The 21,856-nt window shown below is 38.5% G+C and overlaps 1 protein-coding gene across 3 annotated transcripts in view; it reads left to right on the top strand.

Moving 5' to 3' along the window:
- itga5 (integrin, alpha 5 (fibronectin receptor, alpha polypeptide)) overlaps nucleotides 1-21,856 on the top strand; it is a 100,272-nt gene that overhangs the window by 58,572 nt on the left and 19,844 nt on the right. For all 3 annotated transcript variants that reach the window (XR_007441601.1, XR_007441602.1, XM_022677267.2), the window contains exons 17-24: nucleotides 1,190-1,347; nucleotides 1,450-1,587; nucleotides 9,581-9,648; nucleotides 16,477-16,624; nucleotides 18,299-18,391; nucleotides 20,613-20,692; nucleotides 21,530-21,610; nucleotides 21,736-21,841. Coding sequence is in view for 1 of the 3 variants with exons in the window: in XM_022677267.2 (XP_022532988.2) it covers nucleotides 1,190-1,347; nucleotides 1,450-1,587; nucleotides 9,581-9,648; nucleotides 16,477-16,624; nucleotides 18,299-18,391; nucleotides 20,613-20,692; nucleotides 21,530-21,610; nucleotides 21,736-21,841 (872 nt within the window). In the remaining 2 variants the exon portion in view is untranslated. The remainder of the gene's footprint in view (nucleotides 1-1,189; nucleotides 1,348-1,449; nucleotides 1,588-9,580; nucleotides 9,649-16,476; nucleotides 16,625-18,298; nucleotides 18,392-20,612; nucleotides 20,693-21,529; nucleotides 21,611-21,735; nucleotides 21,842-21,856) is intronic.

Below are 21,856 nucleotides of genomic sequence, written 5' to 3'. Positions count from 1 at the left end.
AAACTTTATATATTCAACTTTATACAGCTTTATACAAAAAAAAAATAAGAAATATTACTTCAGTTTCTGAATCAGTTTCTCTGATTTTGCTATTTATAGGTTTATGTTTGAGTAAAATGAACATTATTGTTTTATTCTGTGAACTACAGCATTAAACAACATTTCTATAATAAATATATGGTCATTTAGAGCATTTATTTGCAGAAAATGAGAAACGGCTGAAATAACAACGAAGATGCAGAGCTTTATAGTCATTAAAATAAAGAAAACTTAACTAAATTAAACAGTGTTGTTTTGTTCTATAAACTACAGACAACATTTCTCCCAAATTACGAATAAAAATAATGTAAATTAAAGCATTTATTTGCAGAAAATGAGAAATGGCTGAAATAACAAAAAGATGCAGAGCTTTCAAACATCAAATAATAATGCAAAGAAAACAACAAGTTCATATTTATATCTTAAGTTTTAAGAGTTCAGAAATCAATATTTGGTGGAATAACCCTGGTTTTTTCATGCATCTTGGCATCATGTTCTCCTCCACCAGTCTTACACACTGCTTTTGGATCATTTTATGCTCTACACTCCTGGTGCATTCTGGTGCAAAATTCAAGCAGTTCAGTTTGGTTTGATGGCTTGTGATCATCCATCTTCCTATTGATTACATTCTAGAGCTTTATAATTAAGGTAAAATCAAGGAAAAACATCATTAATAAGTGGTCTCTTATCCAGAGCTGAATATAGTATATAATATACTGTGGCATATTATATGATATATAAATCTACAGAATAAGTAGTATGTGGTTATAATGTACAATACCTGTCAAAGGTTTGGACATACCTTTTCATTTAGTGTTTCATTTTATATTTACACATTTTTAATAAATAAGTGTTAAACAAACCAAAATACTCTGTGAAGTATTTAGAAGCTCTTATCTGGGGAGCTTTTAACTAGTCTGATGAACGTATCTTGTACAACAGAGAAACTCTTGCTCTTCCTTTTTTTTTTTTTTTTTTTTTTTTTTTTTACTTAGTTGAGTAGTTCTTGCCATAATATTTTTTTCTTCATATCAGTGACTTTCTGTTGATGTTCTTAACCGAGTTAAATGTCAGTCAGTGCTGTGCTGTGTATATGTGTGGGGGTGTGTAGTAGTATGGTGTAGTAATCAGCCGTACTGCTCTGCTGTAGTGTTTAATGTGGAGGTGCAGCTGGACCGGATGAAGCAGAAGCAGAAGGGGGCAGTCCGCAGAGCTCTGTTTCTGGACACCCAGCAGGCCAGTCTGCAGAGGAAGCTCACAGTACCCAACGATGCCACCGTCTGCCACAAAACTGACATCTACCTAAGGGTGAGTGACATCATCATCAGCCATATAATTAAGCATAGCCTCACTTCTAAACTCCCAATAAATAAATAAAAACCTGTTTTTTTCCTCTCTGACTGGGCGCAGGATGAGAAGGAGTTTCGGGATAAGCTCTCCTCCATCTTTATCGCTCTCAACTTCAGTCTGGATCCAGAGGCTGCAGCAGATAAGCACGGCCTGCGCCCCATCCTCAATTACCAGACCACTGAGCTCATCGAACAGAAGGTATGTATCCGGTTAGTGTGCCATGTTGCATCACTAGTAGAGTGCAATGTAGAGGCATGTCTAGCAGTCAGTGATCTCTCACCAGGAGGTACACTACCCAAAAGTAACCTCTGATAGCCTTTTTATATGGCAGTGGTGGAAGCACTTTGGGAGGGAGGACACTGTGTCTAACCAGACTATAGATACTTTAGACATACAGACAGACAGACAGACAGACAGATAAAATAGATACTACACACAGACAGATACAGCAGATGAAATAGATAGATGAAATAGAGACAGACACTACAGATAGTGCAGCTGGACAGACAGACACTACAGATACTGCAGACGGACAGACAGACAGGTACTATAGTTTCTGAAGATAGCCAGCCAGACAGACAGACACTACAGATACTGCAGACAGACAGACAGACACTACAGATACTGCAGACAGACAGACAGGTACTATAGTTTCTGAAGACAGACAGAGAGACACTATAAATACTGCAGACAGACACACAGATACTATAGATGCTGGATACACCGGCAGACTCTACAGATAGACTTCAGACAGACAGACATACTATAGTTTACAAAGACAGACAGACATATACTATAGATAATGCAGACAGACAGATGGACACTATAGATACTACAGACAGACAGATAATATAGATTCTGAAAACAGACACAGATAATATAGATTCTGAAGACAGACAGACGGATACTATAGATAATGCAGACAGACAGATAATATAGATTCTGCAGACAGAAAGAAAGACATTATAAACACTACACACAGATAGACAGACAGACAGACATACACTATAGATTCTGAAGACGGACAGATACTATAGATGATGCAGACAGACAGATGTACAGTATAAATACTACAGACAGATGATATAGATTCTGAAGACAGACAGACAGATACTTTAGATGATGCAGGCAGACAGATGGACAGTACAGATACTACAGACAGATAATATAGATTCTGAAGACAGATGGACAGTTACTATAGATAATGCAGACAGACAGATAATATAGATTCTGCAGACAGAAAGAAAGACACTATAAACACTACACACAGATAGACAGACAGACAGACAGATACTTTAGATGATGCAGGCAGACAGATGGACAGTACAGATACTACAGACAGATAATATAGATTCTGAAGACAGACAGACATAGACTATAGATTCTGAAGACAGACAGATACTATAGATACTGCAGACAGAAAGAAAGACACTATAGATACTGCAGTCAGAATAGTACTAGAAAGTCTGAAGACAGACAAAGAGACACTGTAGTTAATGCAGACAGATACTATAGATTCTGAAAACAGAGAGACAGGTACTATAGATAATGCTGACAGACAGACCGACAGACAGACAAACACTATAGATTCTGCAGACAGAATAAAAGACACTATTAATACTCCAGACAGTCAGACAAACACTAGACACCGTAGACAAAAAGAAAGACACAACAGATACTGCAGACAGGACGAAAGAAACTATAGATATAGATAGACAGACAGACACTATAGATACTGCAGACAGACGCACAGACACTAGAGTAATTATGCAATTTCACTCTTACTAAATCTGATATTGCTTTAATAATTAATAAACACTGTATTGATTGGCCCTAAAACAAACACTGAATGAGCTGCTCTTGAATTTACCCAGACTCCCCCACCCCCCCCTTCTGAACTTGAGTCTGACTCCCCTCCACATTTTCAAAACATACATCTGGGAAGTGCTCCAGAGGGTCTGGAAAGCAGTTTGAAAGTGGGGGAAAATGTTAAGCATGTAGAGCAGAGGGAGAGTTTTACACTGTTCCACCAGGACCGGCTCTCTGGCTGCTGCGGAACGGCACAGTGGAGGTGCGCGTTAGGGTGCGGCCCTCGCAGCCCATATGGCACATGGCTACATATGTTTGGAGTTTGTTTGTACTGTGCCAGCTTTCCTAGTTGTGAAAGCGATACCACTGTGAGATGAAGCTTTTTTTTTTTTTTTTTGGGGTGCTCAACATGTGGCTTCATTTACATACTGTATGTTGTGCACGTTTCGTGGAAGGCGAAAAATAGAAACAGGCTACACTGCAAAGTTAAATCCTTTTAAATCTTGACTTTTAGAAGAATATTCAACTTTCTAAAGGACATTTCCTTGTTTTAAGTGATACAATTAATTTAGATTTCATTTAAAGGTGGTAGGGACGTAGTGTGTTTGGCTTGCTGGATCGGAGATCTAAAGTGCAGACCCTCAGACTGTTGCAGAGTGCAGCAGTAAAGCAGCTGTCAAAGCTAGTGTAACACTGTGCTTAAGCAATAAACTCACAGGCACGTCGTAAGTTATTGTAAGTAGGTACCTGGTGTGTGAATTTGGTTCTAAATATACATTGGAATGGTCAGCAATGGAGGAGCAGTTTTGGTTTAGTTCTCCAGCACGATTATTAGCATTAGTGCTAGCTCTTTTGCCATTCAGAAGTGAGTATTATTGGCCTGTAGCCTCCTGCTAGCCCTGGTAAGCACTGCCGGAGCAGTATTAGCATTAGACGCTAACCGCTAAACGCTAGGTATACTGCTCATGATCGTGTTAAAACAAGCATTGTGGGACAAACCTCTAGCTAATATCGCCCTGGCTTACCGGAACACTCAGCCTTCCTCAGTGTTGCTCTGTCAGGCAGTATTAGCCTCTAACCATAGCCAGCACTAGCAGTTACCCATTAATGCTAATTCTTATGCACCCAGCCTTAGTGGAAATCTGGAAATCTGGAAATCTAAGCTTACTGTAATTAAACAGAAGCTCTTTACTCACCCAAATAAAAAAATTTTTAGTAGAGAAATCTATGTAGATTAACATCCAGCCCTCGTTTGACTTTTTTTGTTTACTTAGCTTAGCTTTACAGGTCTCGCAACCCAGCAGAGACACCTGCTGAATTGGATGGAAAACATGGCGACACCGCTGTTCCTTACTAGTATTGCATGATGCGCCTTATAATCCAGTGCGCCTTATGTATAAAAAAATAGGCCAGAAAATGGACGTTTATTGAAGATGCAACTTATGATCCAGTGCAACTTATACTGTGAAAAATATGGTACTTGTACATTATTTTGCACATGCCATAGGCACTTTTTAAAATTAATTTTAGATGTAGTTTAAATGTGCTTTTTTAAAATATAAATGCTGCTCTTTCCTGCATGCCTTACTGAAATATGAAATAAGGGCTTCCCTAAAAGAGACGTTGTCTAGATGGCAGCATATATTATGTATGTCACATATGAGCAAAAAGATCCGACTGGTACCTGCTGTTTTACGTAGCATATTCTACAAGCTTGCTTGGCCAGAGGTGACCAAACTTTTACACGGAACTATATACAGTATACTGCAGCACATCTCACCATTTCTACTGGCAAGCACGGCTAATTGGCTCCACATGTTGCCATGGGCCAAAGTTCAGTCATGATTTCATGAAGCAGAGGCTTCTCAGGCTTTCTTCTGAATCTGCTTTGTGTTCTTTTGTGTTTGTTTAAAATGTGTTTATGATTTGGTTTTGAGCTTGTTTCTGTGACGTGTTCATCCCTGATGTGGGAGTGTCTTGAGACTAGTGAGAGGTTCAGAGTTTGTATTGTCCTTTAGTTTCTAATGGGGTTAATATATGGTACCAGTCAAGTATTTTAGATTCTTTAAAGTAGCACCTCTTGATCACGCCATTGACATCTTGGGCTGGATTTTCTCAGTCAGCATTATGAGGTAGAGTCACCTGGAATCCAGGCTTTTAGTTAACAGCTGTGCTTAACTCGTCAAGAGTTAATTACTTGAATTTCTTGTCTCTTAATTTTAGTTTGAGGGCATCAGTTGTAAAGTTTTCAAGAGGTAGAGTTACAGTAGGTATACAGTAAATAGCTCTATTTATAGAGTAATGCTTTAATCCATATTATGATCAGCAAGAACTACTCAACTAAGTAAAGAAAAAAACAACACTAAGTGAAATGAAAGTCAATCAATCCAAAACATTTTAAGAGCTTTGATAGTTTTTTTTTGAAGTGCAATTGCAAAGATCTTTAAAAACAACATGATGAAACTGGCTCTCATCAGGACCACAAAAGAAAATGAAGAGCAAAAGTTTACAGTGACAGAAATGTAGATAACTCTGTAACTAATAAAAGTAGAAGTCTTTTCTTTAGAAAAATTACAGATGAAGCCAGAGAGCGATGAGTACTGTTTCCTACACCTTTAAAACACAGGTAAAACAAAGGTAAAACACAGGTAAAAAACAGGTACAGGAAGATACAGGTCTGGCTGACCCACATGGCAACACCTTTAGCTCAGCTTAACATTGGACTAAGTCTTAGTTTGACAGGTGAAGTGCAGTAATAAAGCCATTGTTGTAAAAAAAATGCAACTTATCTGGGCTATACAGCACATTCGCCAATGTTCTTTCGTTCATAAAATATGAGTAACATTTTAATTCTGTTAACATTGGTTTATTTCACATAGTTTCCCAACGTGTTTGGGATTCAGGGTGGGTATTATTGCTGTTCATAGCTTGTACATAGTTGAAATAGTTAAAACCCCTCTGGAAATGAAAGCTGTGTGCAGTGTTTGGCTGTTGACACTGATGTATGTTATTCTATGTTATTCTGTTTTATTTGTAGATTGGCTTTCCTCATATTGTATATATGTATATATGTGATTTTGGCGTATACTCAGTGTTGTTTTGCTGCTGTGATTAATGAAAATAGCGTCTTCCAGAGTTTGGAAGCAGGCCAGCACACGGCTTTGAGTTGTGGAGTAGGCGGCCTCCCTCCACAGCTTTAATTAGAGCCCAGTAAGGCCTGATTACAGGGAGAGCTCTGCACTCTTTCTAATCTCCCTCTTCTATTTCTTATCCTCATCGTCATCTGCAACATCCCCGCACACGCCGGACTCGCAGCGTCATGCGGAAGCAATTAGCCGTGTCAGGGCTTTCCCTGCTCGTGACTCCGTACTGAGAGCTCTTTATTTTTCCCCGGCTGTGTTTATGACTGGAGTGTAGAAGTGTGTGTGTGTGTGTGTGTGTGTGTGTGTGTGTGTGTGGTTAGCTGGGTGGCGTTGGGTGCGTCCAGCTCGTGGTTGGTGGGTGCAGGCTATGATGTGGATTGTGGTTTTCGTAAGGTTACTCTGTGGAAGCTTCTGCAGGTCCCTGTCCTTCAAGGAATCAGACAGACAGACAGACAGACAGATGCACATCAAACATATCATGCACATCCTGAACTGTAACATGTTTCAGATGAGAAGTCATCAAGCTAGAAGTAAAAAAAAAAAAAATTATATATACGTATATATATATATATATATATATATATATATATATATATATATATATATATATATACATATATATATATATATAGTTGTGAAGAGGTACATTTGGTATACAATGAATAGTCCTATTTGAGTAATGTTTTAATCCAGACTATAGCAAAAAAATACTCAACAATGTAGAAGGTCAGTCAATGTGATAAAATTCAAAACAAAGACCAACAAATTCGTTATGATGAAACTGGCTCTCATCAGTATCACCCCCGGAAAATATCTCTAGTAACTATTTAAAGTATATTTATTTTCTTTTAGAGAAATTGCAGATGCACATCAGGCCTATTGTGCACATCATGCACCATAACATGACAGTTTTTGATGAGAGGTCAAGCTAGAAGTAAAAAATAAATAAATAAAATAGACATTTATAAATAATTGTAGAATTATCTGACACTAACTCCGGCAGTTTATTTAGTTATTTTGTTATTCACTGAAGGTTTGTTCGTTTAGGGGCTATAGTTGGTGTATTTTCATATTTTTGATGTCATCTAGGATAAACAGCAAGGAGCACATAGCTAAATGTCTGGGCCTGCATTTCTCCAGGCTCCAATGTGCAAATGTTAAACATACAAAGCCAAATCTAAACCTCTAGAGCTAAAGCTAAACCAGTAGAGCTAACACTAAACCTCTAGAGCTAAAGCTAAACCTTCCGAGTTTAAGCTAAACCTTCCTAGTTCAAGCTAAACCTACAGAGTTCAAGCTAAACCTGCAGAGCTAAAGCTAAACCTCCTGAGCTAATGATAATCATCTAGAGCTAAAGCTAAAGCTGTAGAGTTAAAGCTAAACCAGGAGAGCTGAAGCTAAACCTCTAGCACTAGAACTAAGCCTGGAGTGCTAAAGCTAAACCTCTGAAGCTAAACCAACCAAATTAAAGCTAAACCTCCAGAGCTAAATCTAAACATACAGAGCTAAAGCTAAACCAACAAAATTAAAGCTAAACATCCAGAGCTAAACCTAAACCTACAAAACTAAAGGTTAACCTACAGACCTAAAGTTAAAATTCATGAGCTAAAGCTAAACCTTTAGAGCTAAATCTACAAATTTAATGCTAAACCTATAAAATGAAAGCTAAACATACAGAGCTAAATATAACCTCTAGAGCTAAAACTAAACCAGGAGGGCTCAAGCTAAACCTTTAAGCTAAAGCTAAATTTACAAAATTAAAGCTAAACCAGGAGAGCTAAACCTACAGAGTTAAAGCTAAACCTACAAAATTAAAGCTAAAAATATAAAATTAAAGCTAAAAATATAAAATTAAATCTAAACCTACAAAATTAAAGCTAACCCAGGAGAGCTATTAAATGATCTCTAAACTTTATTATTTGGAATTATTTGGAATTTTGGGAGTAGTTTATAGAATAAAACAACAATGTTCATTTTACTACATAAATAATACATTAATTTTATTAAATATATAATAAATACTTTACTGAATAAATAAATAAATAACACAATGATTATGTGACTGAAATGAAGATTTTCACAATTGTTTTAAGGGCTTTAACGCACATTTATACAGGCTCACAAGTAATTAAACAAACCAACATGCTTATAAATTGTACTTTTTTGTATTTTTTTAATACTAAATCATTTGCAGTCTGCTTGAATAACTGCTTGAATCCTAGAAACCATAGGTCTGCATTAAATTGGCTTTTATTTAAACTGTCAAGGTCAAAGTGAACTTTGTTATTTAGACTATACAACAATGTGTAAAATCAATAACTCCAATGTGTAAATGTAACAAAATAAACCCACACATTACTGTCTCAATTACGGTAAATGTGAATCTAATTTAATCTAGACTAATCTCTCCAAATGCTGAGCTTCTTCTCATAATATAATATACTTAGCCAGACCTTTAGCTCAGACTCTGCACTGTTTTGTTTCCATTTTAGAATGCATTTCACTACTGCGAGCTGTAAATAATGCAATTTAATGGCACCTAAAAGACTCCAGAAGTTTAAAATAGTTTATTTTTCCATATTTAGCCATTAAGTTGTGCCTGGATCGGCCCTTAACCTGATGCACACTGTATTGAGTTGCTACATTCCTGTTGCCTGCCTGTAATGTAAACTGCAAAGCCTAAGTATTGCTTATTGTTTTAAATAAGAAAGTGACCTGAAAAGAACTTCAGGTTTGTGGTATTATAAATGTTTCAGAAACTTAAGTGTTGTTTATTCTAACCTTGTAAATGTAGTGTGATTCCTGTGGTGTGTCCTAAAAGCTTTGTGTAAATGTTTAAGGTTATTAAGGCTGTTTTGATTATTTTTTGAATACTTGTGTGCTCAGATAAAAGCTAATTTGATTATTTGGATCGTTTTTTTTTTTTCACTAGATGTTTATTTAAATCACTGTTGTAACAGATTTTTGGTTTCTATGTTATTAATTAGAGGTGAGTTGGATGAAATTTGTGATGTTTCAGACTACAAGAATGTAAAATCTGCTAAAATGGCCTGACATCTATGCTGAAGCCACACTTTAATAATGAACTGATTACAAATATAAAGGCAACAACATTCCCCTGGTCTTATTTCTGTCCCAGGATAAGAGGCTTGTTGTGGCTAAATACATAAAATGTAATGTTTTAATTTGTGAAATTATTTTCCTCACACTTTGTTTTTCCTGTCACGCTTGTGTTCCAGGCCCAGATTTTACTGGACTGTGGAGAGGACAACATCTGCGTCCCTGACCTGAAACTTTCTGTGCATGGGTAAGTCATTTAGCACAGAAAGCAGTAATTCTGCACATGCCGGGGAATGTTTTTGGACGGTGGAAGCTTTGCTGCAAGTTTGTGCATTTGGCAAACTTGCATTTGTACTTGCTGAAACAGAGAAAACAGTAGACTATTATGTCTGCAATTAAGAAAATCAGAAATTATCTATTCCTGCTATTGTTTTATTAGTTAACTATTTCTGATAAATATAAATCACTCCCTCATTCCAGAGAAGCTTCTTATTAAAGCCCTTGGGAACCTAAATCTGACTTTTCCTTCTGATCAAGTTAATCAAAAAAAAAGTCTAAGCATCCTGGTGAGCTAAAATTAAAGTTAAAGCTAAACTTGGCAATCTAAAGCCCAACCTGGAGACCTGATGGTAAGACCTACTCTGGAGAGTTAAATATAAATCTGGTGAGCTAAACCTAATCCTGGCAGGCTACAGCTGAACCTGCACCTGAAGAGATAAAGCTAAACCTTGAGAGTTCAAGTTAAAACTACATCTGTGTAGTTAAAGATAGAGATCTAGAGCTAGAAGTAAACCTGGAGAGCTAAAGTTAAAGCTAATCCTGAAGATATTAATTTAAACCTACACCAGGAGAGTTAAAGATGAATCTAAACCTGGAGATTTAAATTTCAACCTACACAGGAGAGTTAAAGCTAAACCTGGAGAGCTAAAGTTAAACCTATACATGTAGAGTTAAAGCTAAACCTTGAGAGTTAAAGTTAAAACTACATCTGTGTAGTTAACGCTAAAGGTCAACAGCTAAAAGTAAATTTGGACAGCTAAAGTTAAAGCTAAAACGGAAGATTTAAAGTTAAACCTACACCAGGAGAGTTAAAAATAAACCTGGAGAGCTAAAGTTAAACCTGTACATGTAGAATTAAAGTTAAAAATCAAGAATTAAAGTTAAACCTACATCTGTATAGTTAAAGCTAAGTATCTAGGATACGTAAGTATCCTTAGAGTTAAAAATAAACCTGGAGAGCTAAAGTTAAACCTATACATGTAGAATTAAAGTTAAAAATCAAGAATTAAAGTTAAACCTACATCTGTATAGTTAAAGCTAAAACTGGAGAGCTAAAGTTAAACCAATACATGGAGAGCTAAAGCTAAAACAGGAGAGCTAAAGTTAAACCTGAATAGCTGATTAAGCTAAACCGCTAGTAATAAAAGTAAACCCAGAGAGCTGAAGGTTAAGCTGATCCTGAAGTTAAAGTAAGCTAAAACTTGTATCTATATTTTGTTTGGTAACTTGATTAAAGATATCAGAATTTTAGTAAACTCTAAATATCTGTGAATCACAAATGCAGTTCAAAATAATTTCAACCTAATAAAATGCTACTTCTCTGCTACACCCTCTTTAAGGGTGTGTGCTTTGCAATGTGATGGAGGGCTGTCAGTCACACATTATTATGACTTTAAATTATATTATTATTCTGCTGTATATGTTCTATTTATGCTCTCTCAAAATATGCTCTCTCCAATGGGCTTTAATAGTGAAAGATCCTCTAGTTGAGATTATCAGTCACAAAAATGTGGAAAAAAAATGTAAAACCCAATATAGAAAGCTGTGCTACAGGTGCTGGAATTGGCAGCTGGTTCCTGCGGGAGAAAATCAGACGGAGCAGATGAAAGGGATGGGTTAGGAATATTTAGGGAGTTGGCTTTGCCGCTGATACCCATATACCCCCTTTCTCTGTACTTACAGCATTCAGACCCACTTTGATTTTACAGATTTGCAACTTTATTCTCACAGAAATAACCTCACTCCCTTTTCCTACCCTCTCATTTACGTACGGAAACATATTTGTTTGTTTGCGTTCAGCTGCTGCAACTGCACTGCAGTATACATTCATATGAAAAAGTTTGGCCACCCAAATATTTGGGTGTTTGCAACAGCCATTTCAGTTTGATATATGTATAACTGATGGACACAGTAATATTTCAGGATTGAAATGAGGTTTATTGTACTAACAGAAAATGTGCAATATGCATTAAACCAAAATTTGACCGGTGCAAAAGTATGGGCACCCTTATCATTTTATTGATTTGAACACTCCTAACTACTTTTTACTGACTTAGTGAAGCACAAAATTGGTTTGGTAACCTCATTGAGCTTTGAACTTCATAGCCAGGTGAATCCAATCATGAGAAAAGGTATTTAAGGTGGCCAATTGCAAGTTGTTCTCCTATTTGAATCACCTCTGAAGAGTGGCATCATGGGCTCATCAAAACAACTCTCAAATGATCTAAAAACAAAGATTGTTCAACATAGTTGTTCAGGGGAAGGAGACAAAAAGTTGTCTCACAGATTTAACCTGTCAGTTTCCACTGTGAGGAACATAGTAAGGAAATGGAAGACCACAGGGACAGTTCTTATTAAGCCCAGAAGTGGCAGGCCAAGAAAAATATCAGAAAGGCAGAGAAGAAGAATGGTGAGAACAGTCGAGGACAATCCACAGACCACCTCCAAAGAGCTGCAGCATCATCTTGCTGCAGATGGAGTCACTGTGCATCGGTCAACAATACAGCACACTTTGCACAAGGAGAAGCTGTATGGGAGAGTGATGCGAAAGAAGCCATTTCTGCAAGCACGCCACAAACAGAGTCAAAAGCAAAAGCACACCTTCTATAATAAATGCATTAGGTTATTTTAAGCTGCACCAGTTTGCCCATTGGAACAGATGTGCAAATGCACACATGCAGACTTCAGGCTTTTCAGGTCCCTGTAAAAGAGATATTGCCAATAGCATAGAACTCACTGCAGCAGATAAACAAACATAAACCTACAAACATGTCTAATGCCAGGTGTGGGCTAGAAGGGCATAAAGTAGGGGTGGGACAAAATATCGATAGAGTGATTTAGGCCTGTCACAATAACCATTTTTGTTTGGACGATATATTGTCCTAGAAATAAATGTGATTACCGATATTATTGTCACTTAAGACCCTTATATGTCATAGATAAATATTACCAGGATCTTTAAACAAACTCAATATCAATTTGATATTTAGGGATGCACCAAACATTCAGCAATCAAAATTATTTATCCAAAATAAAAAAAAAAATATGCAAAAAGACCTAATATTTTATACCAATTAAAAAACATATTTCCCCCATTATCTCCCCCCTATTTACACAGCCAATTACCTAAAGGCCATTGGTGCTCTCTCAGGGCTCTGGTGGCCAGTGGCAAGCTATATGAACAGGATTCGAACCGGCGATCTCTGTATCTACCAAATACATATTTGATGATGAGATAAATTGCTTTATATGGATCTAAATAACAGAAGGACCAATGAGTTTTTTGGCTTTCTTGTTTACGTGACATCGCGTTCAGTAGCTCCTCCGTTTCCACTCGCTGTTGTGTTTAAAAGGGATCTCCGTGGAAACGCGTGCCCAAAGTGTCATTACGGTGCACGGCAGTGGACAAATAACTATTTTATTAAACTCAAGGTGATGAAACTCAGAGATGTGCGTCTGGACGGGAATAAAATTACTGGAGGACCACAGAGTTCAGTGAAAAACAGTTAGTAATTCATCCTGTAATTTTTGTTAGAGGAAATCTGAGAAAACACATACATGGTTGTTCCGTACAGGAATAAAATCAGAGAGGACCCCCCCCCCCATAAAAAAGAAAAAAAAAATCACCCCGCGACCCTGTGAGTAACTAATCCCATCCAGATAGGGCTAAAGTCTCATTTTAATACCCTTGATGAAAAAGAATATAATGAATAAGCAGGTGTCCCAACACTTTTGTCCATATATTGCATATGCACGCCAACTAATCTTCGCCAATTCACTGAGACAGTAAATATGAATCTATTATTTTTGTTGTATAATGAAGTTAAAAGTTGTATCAAGCGATGGTGACGGCCCAGCAGACTTCATTATTTTCTGTTCACCTAATTTACATTCTGAGCGTCTGTAAATTGAGCTGTGAAGGAAGCTGTTGAGATGAGTTGGGGAAGAGGAGAAGAGGAGACGCCCGGTCTAGAGGGAGTTCTCCCGAGACGTTCTGGAGAACACAGCCAGGTTTTGGTCCCGACCGTAATCTTCTGCCAAGGCATGTAACTTACAACAGCGCTGCCTCTCAGTTCCAGGTTCAGGACGTTCGGCCGGGCTTCGTTCGCTCTGCTCACACTGAAACCATTTCCATGCTCGGTCTCACGGTGCTCCCCAGCGGTGATTTATCATTCATTTATTGTAGCTGCATGAATTTGTAACTAAATACATCATCCGAAGTAGTGTACTAGTGTGTGAGGAATACGTTATGTGGTGCAGAATGGCCTGAAAAAGAGAATAATTCAGTGAGCTGGAGTGGATGGAGATGCATCAGCTGATTTCTGTATTAAGTTGAGTTAATTTAAGATTTTGCAGTTTGCTTTACTGGTTGTTACTAACTATAAGACTATTCTGATAATCTTAATTGAGATTTAATATGTTTAGAAAAATATATACTAATGCATTTTAGAATAAAAAAAATTGAATAACATTAAAAAGTTACTTTATTTCAGTAATTCAGTTAAAAATGTGAAACACATGTTATATAGATTTATTACACACAGAGTGATCTATTTTAAGCGTTTATTTATTTTATTGTTGAAGATTATGGCTTTCAGCCAATGAAAACCCAGAAATCAATGTCTCTCAGAGAATTCAATTGGTTCTTTTGGCAGTGTGGGCAGTGTGCCAAGTCCTGCTGGAAAATGAAATCCACATCTCCATAAAAGTTGTCAGTAGCAGAGGGAAGCATGAAGTGCTGTAAGATTTTGTGGGAAAACAAAACTGCACTGACTTTAGACTTGATGATAAAACACAGTGGATCAACACCAGCAGATGACATGACTCTCCAAACAAACCATCACTGATCATCAGTAAATTTTACATTTCTTTTGTAAATCAAGGGAGAAATCAGAGTCTGGAGGAAGAGTGGAGAGACACACAGTTCAAACTGCTCGAGGTCTAGTGTGAAGTTTCCACCAATCAGTGATGGTTTGTTTGGAGCGACATGTCCATCATCTGCTGGTGTTGATCCACTGTGTTACATCAAGTCTAAAGTCAGTGCACAAACTGGACACACCTTGTTTATTACATCTGTTCATTGAAAAAGAGGGGTTGAAGCTGTGACCAGCATGATTGTACCTGTTGCTTTAGAAATAAAATGCTGACCTGCAATATTTAACCTAAAGGAAGATAGGAACAGCCGGGAGCAGCCTATAGTCTCTACCAGTGCAGCGCCCATGTTCGAATTGTGCTTCAGAGCAACTTTACGAAGCCAGGCAGTAATTGGAAGCATCTGCGTGGCCTTGGTATGGAATTTTTCATTGTATTCAGAGTTGTAGAGAGAAAGCAGGGGAAGGAAAGTGGGGAAGGGTGGGAGCAGGAGTAGAGGAGAGGAGAGGAGCTATAGGAGGTGATGTTTTACAGCGTCAGGCTTAGGCTCTGCTCTGGGTCCTGTATGACTTTGTTGCTACACTGGAAAATGTAAAAACTATCTGGAAAAAAAATCTGGAAACTAAAGACGACTGCAGCTTTAAAAGTCTGTCCGATCTGATTTCAGTACAGAACACTCCGGAAGACTCACCTGCTATCTTGTCAATAAGACAATGACACATTCTTGTTTCGTCATCTGTTCCTGTTTATTGCATTTCTTATGCTGTTAACCCCTTAAACTCCAGGCTTAATATAATCTACAGTATATGTGGACAAAAGTGTTGGGACATCTGCTCATGTATCGATTCTTTAAGGATTTGATTGCATTCTGTGTTTTAATAACTTAATTATCCTTAACTAGCCAACTCATCCCATCCAAACGTATTGGATAGAGCACCTCTATTATATCTCTTATTCCATAGAACACAGTTCCACTGATTCACAGCTCAATACAGAGGGGCTTTATACCCTCTAGTTTAGCCCATGCATGGCATTAGTCATGGTGCCAAAAGGTTTATACAGTATTTAACTAGTTCATATGGATCTAATTCTCTATAGTGACTAGACAAGCTTTATTAATTATTATTTTTAGTCATTAAAAGGGTTTTCCTCACTTTTGGACATACAGGGACAGATATCCTCTTTTCCCAACTGTTTTTTTTTTTCCATCATTTGTCTGCTAGGTTTGTCTGCTACACTTGAAGACTGACTTAAGAAAAAAAAGGAAAAAGCAGGGGGTGGGGCTTCCTGGAAACTAAATACGACTTGCTGCTTTAAAACAACTTTAAAAGTCTGTCCAATCTGAGTTTTATACAGAACACTCCGGAAGAGTCACCTGCTATCTTGTCAATGAGACAATAACACATTCTTGTTTCGGCATGTGTTCCTGTTTATTGCATTCCTTGCGCTGTTAACCCCTTAAACTCCAGAATTAATATAATGTACAGTATATGGACATCTAAAAGTATTGGATAGAGCACCGTCTCTTATTCTGTAGAACACATTTCCACTGCTTTACAGCTCAATACAGAGGGGCTTTATACTTCTCTAGATTAGCCCAAAAGGTTTATACAGTTTACACAGTATTTAATTACTTTATATGGATCTAATTCTATACAGTGACTAGACAAGCTGTATATGTGCATTTGCACATGGGTGTAACTTGGTGCACTAGCCAAGCACAGTCATTAGAAGTGTTTGTCCACTTTTCTCAACTGTTTTTATCTGTTTTTTTAACTTTTATAGATCAAAAACATAAAAAACTAAAGCAATGATCTTGTTTCTGACAACACAATGACCCAAGTCAGCCTTTGACCTTTTACCTCAGTAAATTATCATGCAGTATTTAACAGTTCTGTTTTTACTTTTTGCTTGGGATGCTCAGGGACAGGAAGGAAGTGTACATGGGGGACGACAACGCACTGACCCTGACCTTCAATGCCCGGAACGATGGGGGCGGAGCTTATGAAGCTGAGTTGCATGTGGTGCTTCCTCCGGAGGTGGACTACAGCGGAATCGCTCGCAATAATGAGGTGACTTATGGGGACAGGTGCTGCCCACCCCACAGCTGTGCAGCAGGCAGCACCTATTAACCCCGCGGGCTTGTAGCTTAGACGTGCCTGGCTTATTCTGTAAGCAGTTAAATGACTCTTTTTATTGGCTTTCATTGTAGAAGCTGTATATGAGGTGCAGGATGATGAGCCATGTTAGGTCAATTTTAGTCTTGGTGAATTAAATTTCAAATAAAAACCTGGATAAAAAGCAAAATAAATAAAAAAATAAATTAAATTACAAAAAAGCGAAGCACTGAATATTTGACAAACATAATTATTTGGCTATTAAATTAGTGAAGGCAGTATTAAGCAATAATAAGCTTAAAAGCTTAATTCATTTTGTAGTGCTTCCTGTAATGCTAAGATTTATTCAATAGCATTAGCATTGGCAATCCCACACTTAATGGTCATTCATTTTTAAGCTCTACTCACATATTAAATGTAATATAAATAGTTTTTCACTAATTTTTTGGTTTACTACCTTCACAGTTTACTACCTACTGTACAGGGCTAGAATTGTAAAGTTAGCTGAACTTTTAATTTAGCGTTTATCTGTTTACCAAAAGACTGAGTATTGAGTACTGCTACTTGAGTATTAGTACTGAGGTGCATTTATGACTAAAATAGCACTGCTGAAGTAAATCCATGGTGAGGATAGCACTTTTGAGGTAAATGCATGATGAGAGTAACATTGAAAAGGTAAATTCATGAGTAGGATAGCACTGCGAAGGTAAATCCATCATTATAATAGCAATTTTGCGGTACATTTCGTCTTTAGAATAGCACCGCTAAGGTTAATTTATGAATAGGATAGCACTGCTAAGGTAAATCTATCATTTAGAATAGCATTGCTGAGGTAAATTTATGATTAGAATAGCACTGCGGAGAGAAAGTTGTGATTAGAATACCACTGCTCTGGGAAACTGATGATTAGGATAGCATTGCTGAGGTAAACCCATGATTAGGATAGCACTGCTGCGGTAAATTCATCATTAGAATAGTAATGCTTAGGTCAATTCATAATTAGAATAGCACTGCTGCGGTAAATTCATGATTAGAATAGGACTGCTGAGGGAAACTGGTGATTAGAACAGCACTGCTGAGGTAAACTCATGAGTATGATTCCACCACTGAGGTATATTTCTGATTAGAATAGCGCCTCTGAGGTAAATTATTTTTAGAATAGAACTGCTAAGATAAATTCATGAGTAGGATAGCACTGCTTATGTGAATTCATGATTAGAATAGTATTTCTGAGGAAAATTCATGATGAGGATAGCACTGCTATGGTCAATTCCTATCCTATGTATTGTGCTTTGTTAGTATCTTTGTTGGGGGTATAAAAATTAATATCTAAGTATTTTTTAAATCTTTAAAAAACAATTCAGGCTATTTATTTTATTCAATTGAATGGAAAAAAACAAAAACAAAGTTAATGCTAAGTTAATGGTGCATTCTGATCAGAAACGCTTTTGCTTGAATAGTTACAGTTAACGTGAAAAGAAAATTTGTGAAATGATGAATTCTTGGGATTCCCATAACATTTGAGCACCTCCTGAAATTGATAGTATGTGGTCAGTTTTAAGTGGTCAGTAGTTAGTGGTCAGTATTGTCATCACTGGTAACCACTTTCTTTTACTTTTCCTATTGTAGAGTCTGACTCAGCTGACCTGCAGCTACGAGACCGAGAACCAAACGCGATATCTGAGCTGTGACCTGGGAAATCCCATGAAGTCTGGCACCAATGTAAGTTATTGAATGTATTTGTTTTATATTGAGGTTTTGTTTGGTGGTGAGAACCAATATTTTACGATTTCTTTTTTTTTTTAACTATTTTCTGCCTAAAAACCTTGATATAAATGAATATAAGTGGGTTAAACAGTCCTGCTTCTTTCAAGCTGACCTCATTTGGCTGCATTAGTCCGATGTGTGTGTTTTCAGAGGAGCCTTTCCAGGCTGGTAACAGGAAACTATTGCTTGCTGTGAGTGTTGGCCAACATTTGGGGGGCTGAAAAATGTTCCTATGGAGGAAGCAGGAAGTGATGGCCGTTTTGGCTCTGCTCCCCCGTGGCTCGGACTTCCCCTAATGGCTCTGTGTAGAGGTGGAGAGAGCTGTGGGTTTTTTAATGGCTTGGTGGAGGAGGGCTGTTACTTGGGTGGCTTTATTAACCGCGTCAGGTCGTCGTGCTCGCGGCCACGCCTCCTTATTGAAGTTTGGTTTGACGTCAGAGGTGTTAAATTCACTCATCGCGATGTCCATTTAGTCCATGTTAGGTAATTCTAATTGGAATGTGTTTATTTAATCTGGTTATTTTTAGTGTTTTAAAGGAGACCACCAGAGCGGTAGCGTGACTTTGTTATTATCTATAGACTGTATCATAAAACGAAGAAAGTACAAACACTTTCTAATGGGCCCGATTAAAATTTGTGCTGTGTGTGTGTGTGTTGGAGTGTGTGTGTTGGAGTGTGTGTGTTGGAGTGTGTGTGTTGGAGTGTGTGTGTTGGAGTGTGTGTGTTGGAGTGTGTGTGTTGGAGTGTGTGTGTTGGAGTGTGTGTGTTGGAGTGTGTGTGTTGGAGTGTGTGTGTTGGGGTGTGTGTGTTGGGGTGTGTGTGTTGTGGGGTGTGTGTTGTGGGGTGTGTGTTGTGGGGTGTGTGTTGTGGGGTGTGTGTTGTGGGGTGTGTGTTGTGGGGTGTGTGTGTTGTGGGGTGTGTGTGTTGGAGTGTGTTGGAGTGTGTTGGAGTGTGTTGGGGTGTGTTGGAGTGTTGTGGGGGGTGTGTGTGTTGAGGAGTGTGTGCGTGTGTGTATGTGTGTGCGTGGAGTGTGTGCGTTTGCGTGGATTGTGTGCGTGCGTCGTGGAGTGTGCGTGCGTCGTGGAGTGCGAGGAGTGTGTGCGAGGAGTGTGTGCGAGGAGTGTGTGCGAGGAGTGTGTGCGAGGAGTGTGTGCGAGGAGTGTGTGCGAGGAGTGTGTGCGAGGAGTGTGTGCGAGGAGTGTGTGCGAGGAGTGTGTGCGAGGAGTGTGTGCGAGGAGTGTGTGCGAGGAGTGTTGTGTGTTATGTTGCTTTGTGTGTTGGAGTGTGTGTGTGTTGGAGTGTGTGTGTGTTGGAGTGTGTGTGTGTTGGAGTGTGTGTGTGTTGGAGTGTGTGTGTGTTGGAGTGTGTGTGTGTTGGAGTGTGTGTGTGTTGGAGTGTGTGTGTGTTGGAGTGTGTGTGTGTTGGAGTGTGTGTGTGTTGGAGTGTGTGTGTGTTGGAGTGTGTGTGTGTTGGAGTGTGTGTGTGTTGGAGTGTGTGTGTGTTGGAGTGTGTGTGTGTTGGAGTGTGTGTGTGTTGGAGTGTGTGTGTGTTGGAGTGTGTGTGTTATGTTGCTTTGTGTGTTGGAGTGTGTGTGTGTTGGAGTGTGTGTGTGTTGGAGTGTGTGTGTGTTGGAGTGTGTGTGTGTTGGAGTGTGTGTGTGTTGGAGTGTGTGTGTGTTGGAGTGTGTGTGTGTTGGAGTGTGTGTGTGTTGGAGTGTGTGTGTGTTGGAGTGTGTGTGTGTTGGAGGGTGTGTGTTGGAGGGTGTGTGTTGGAGGGTGTGTGTTGGAGGGTGTGTGTTGGAGGGTGTAGTGTGTGTAGTGTGTGTGTGTGTTGGTGTGTATGTGTGTGTAGTGGAGTGCTTTCTGACTGGAAAAGGTACTCTACAGTATAACAGAATGAGTGTGAATGGAGGCAGCAGGAACGTTTCTGCAGGTGTGCCACATCTGGCTTCAAATCAGTGAGCTTAAGGTATAATTTCAGATTCTATAGGGTAAAAGCACTGACCCCAGGTCAGCTTTTTTGGATTACAGCCTGCCATAAGGTGCAGTGAAGCACCATTCCATTAACACTTACGTCAGCGTCTGCCTGTGCCAGGTGTGGAGTACAGCGGGGTGGAAATTGTGGCGGCTTTAAACTTTGTAACGTCATTTTTCTTTTTTTTTATGTGATCATCCAGCTGTGGGCAGGCCTGCGGTTCACAGTGCCACGACTGAAGGACACTCGCAAGGTGGTGCAGTTTGATCTACAGATCCGCAGGTATGACCTGTTCTTCCATTATTCATCAACACTTCTCTTTTCTCTTAAATGTAATGATTTTAATCTATTTAAAATATATTCAAATATTAGAGTGAAAGGAAAGGTTTATTTGGGAAAACTGTATTGTATTTAACAGGAGACTCTAATACCCTGTTGTAATATCCAGCGTTTCTTTGATTTTTCCATTTATAGATATATGTTTAAGTAAAACGTTTTAAGAGTTCAGAAATCAATATTTGGTGGAATAACCCTGGTGTTTTTTAATCAAAGTTTTCATGCATCTTGGCATCATGTTCTCCTCCACCAGTCTTACACACTGCTTTTGGATAACTTTATGCTGCTTTTCTCCTGGTGCAAAAATTCAAGGTGTTCAGCTTGGTGGTTTAATGGCTTGTGATCATCCATCTTCCTCTAGATTATATTCCAGAGGTTTTCAATTTGGTAAAATTAAAGAAACTTTTTAGTGGTGTCTTAATTTATTCCAGAGCTGTAAAATGCCCTTTATAAAGTCTGTCAACTGGACAAAAAAATGTCTTTGTGTGTCATAGAAGCATGTATTTTAGCCAGTGACCTCTCACCAAGAGGTACACTACCCAAGAGTAGCCTCTGAGAGCCTTTGTTGCAAGACTCAGTGTCTAATAAGCCCAAACAAGACATGTAATTATTTAGATATCTGCATGCCAAGTTTTTTTTCAATAAATAAGTTTATTTCTCTCTCTCTCTCTCACTCTTTCTCTCTCTCTCTCTCTCTCTCTCTCTCTCTCTCTCTCTCTCTCTTTCTCTCTCTCTCTCTCTCTCTCTCTCACTCTTTCTCTCTCTCTCTGTTTCCGTTTGCAGTAAAAACGAGAATAACTCCCAAAGTGAGGTCGTCCCCTACAAGTTGGATGTTGTAGTGAAGGCTGATGTTATTTTGCAGGGGTGAGTTCCCATTGTTCCCGGTGTTTCTCATTCTTCACTCTTCTGGAACTCTTGTTGGAAAGTTCTATCAGTTCTTTACTCACTTCTCTCTCTCTCTCTCTCTTTCCTTTCTGTTGCTCGTAAAGTGTGTCTCGACCAGATAAAGTCTTCTTTCCACTTCCGAAATGGAGGACAACCAAGAATCTGGCCATGGAACAGGAACTCGGGCCTCAAGTGCAGCACATCTATGAGGTACGGTCTCCCTGC

This window comes from Astyanax mexicanus, chromosome 13, assembly GCF_023375975.1.
Source record: "Astyanax mexicanus isolate ESR-SI-001 chromosome 13, AstMex3_surface, whole genome shotgun sequence".
NCBI lineage: Eukaryota > Metazoa > Chordata > Actinopteri > Characiformes > Acestrorhamphidae > Astyanax > Astyanax mexicanus.
Note: the sequence above shows the minus strand (reverse complement) of the source record. Positions and strands in the feature narration are given on the sequence as shown.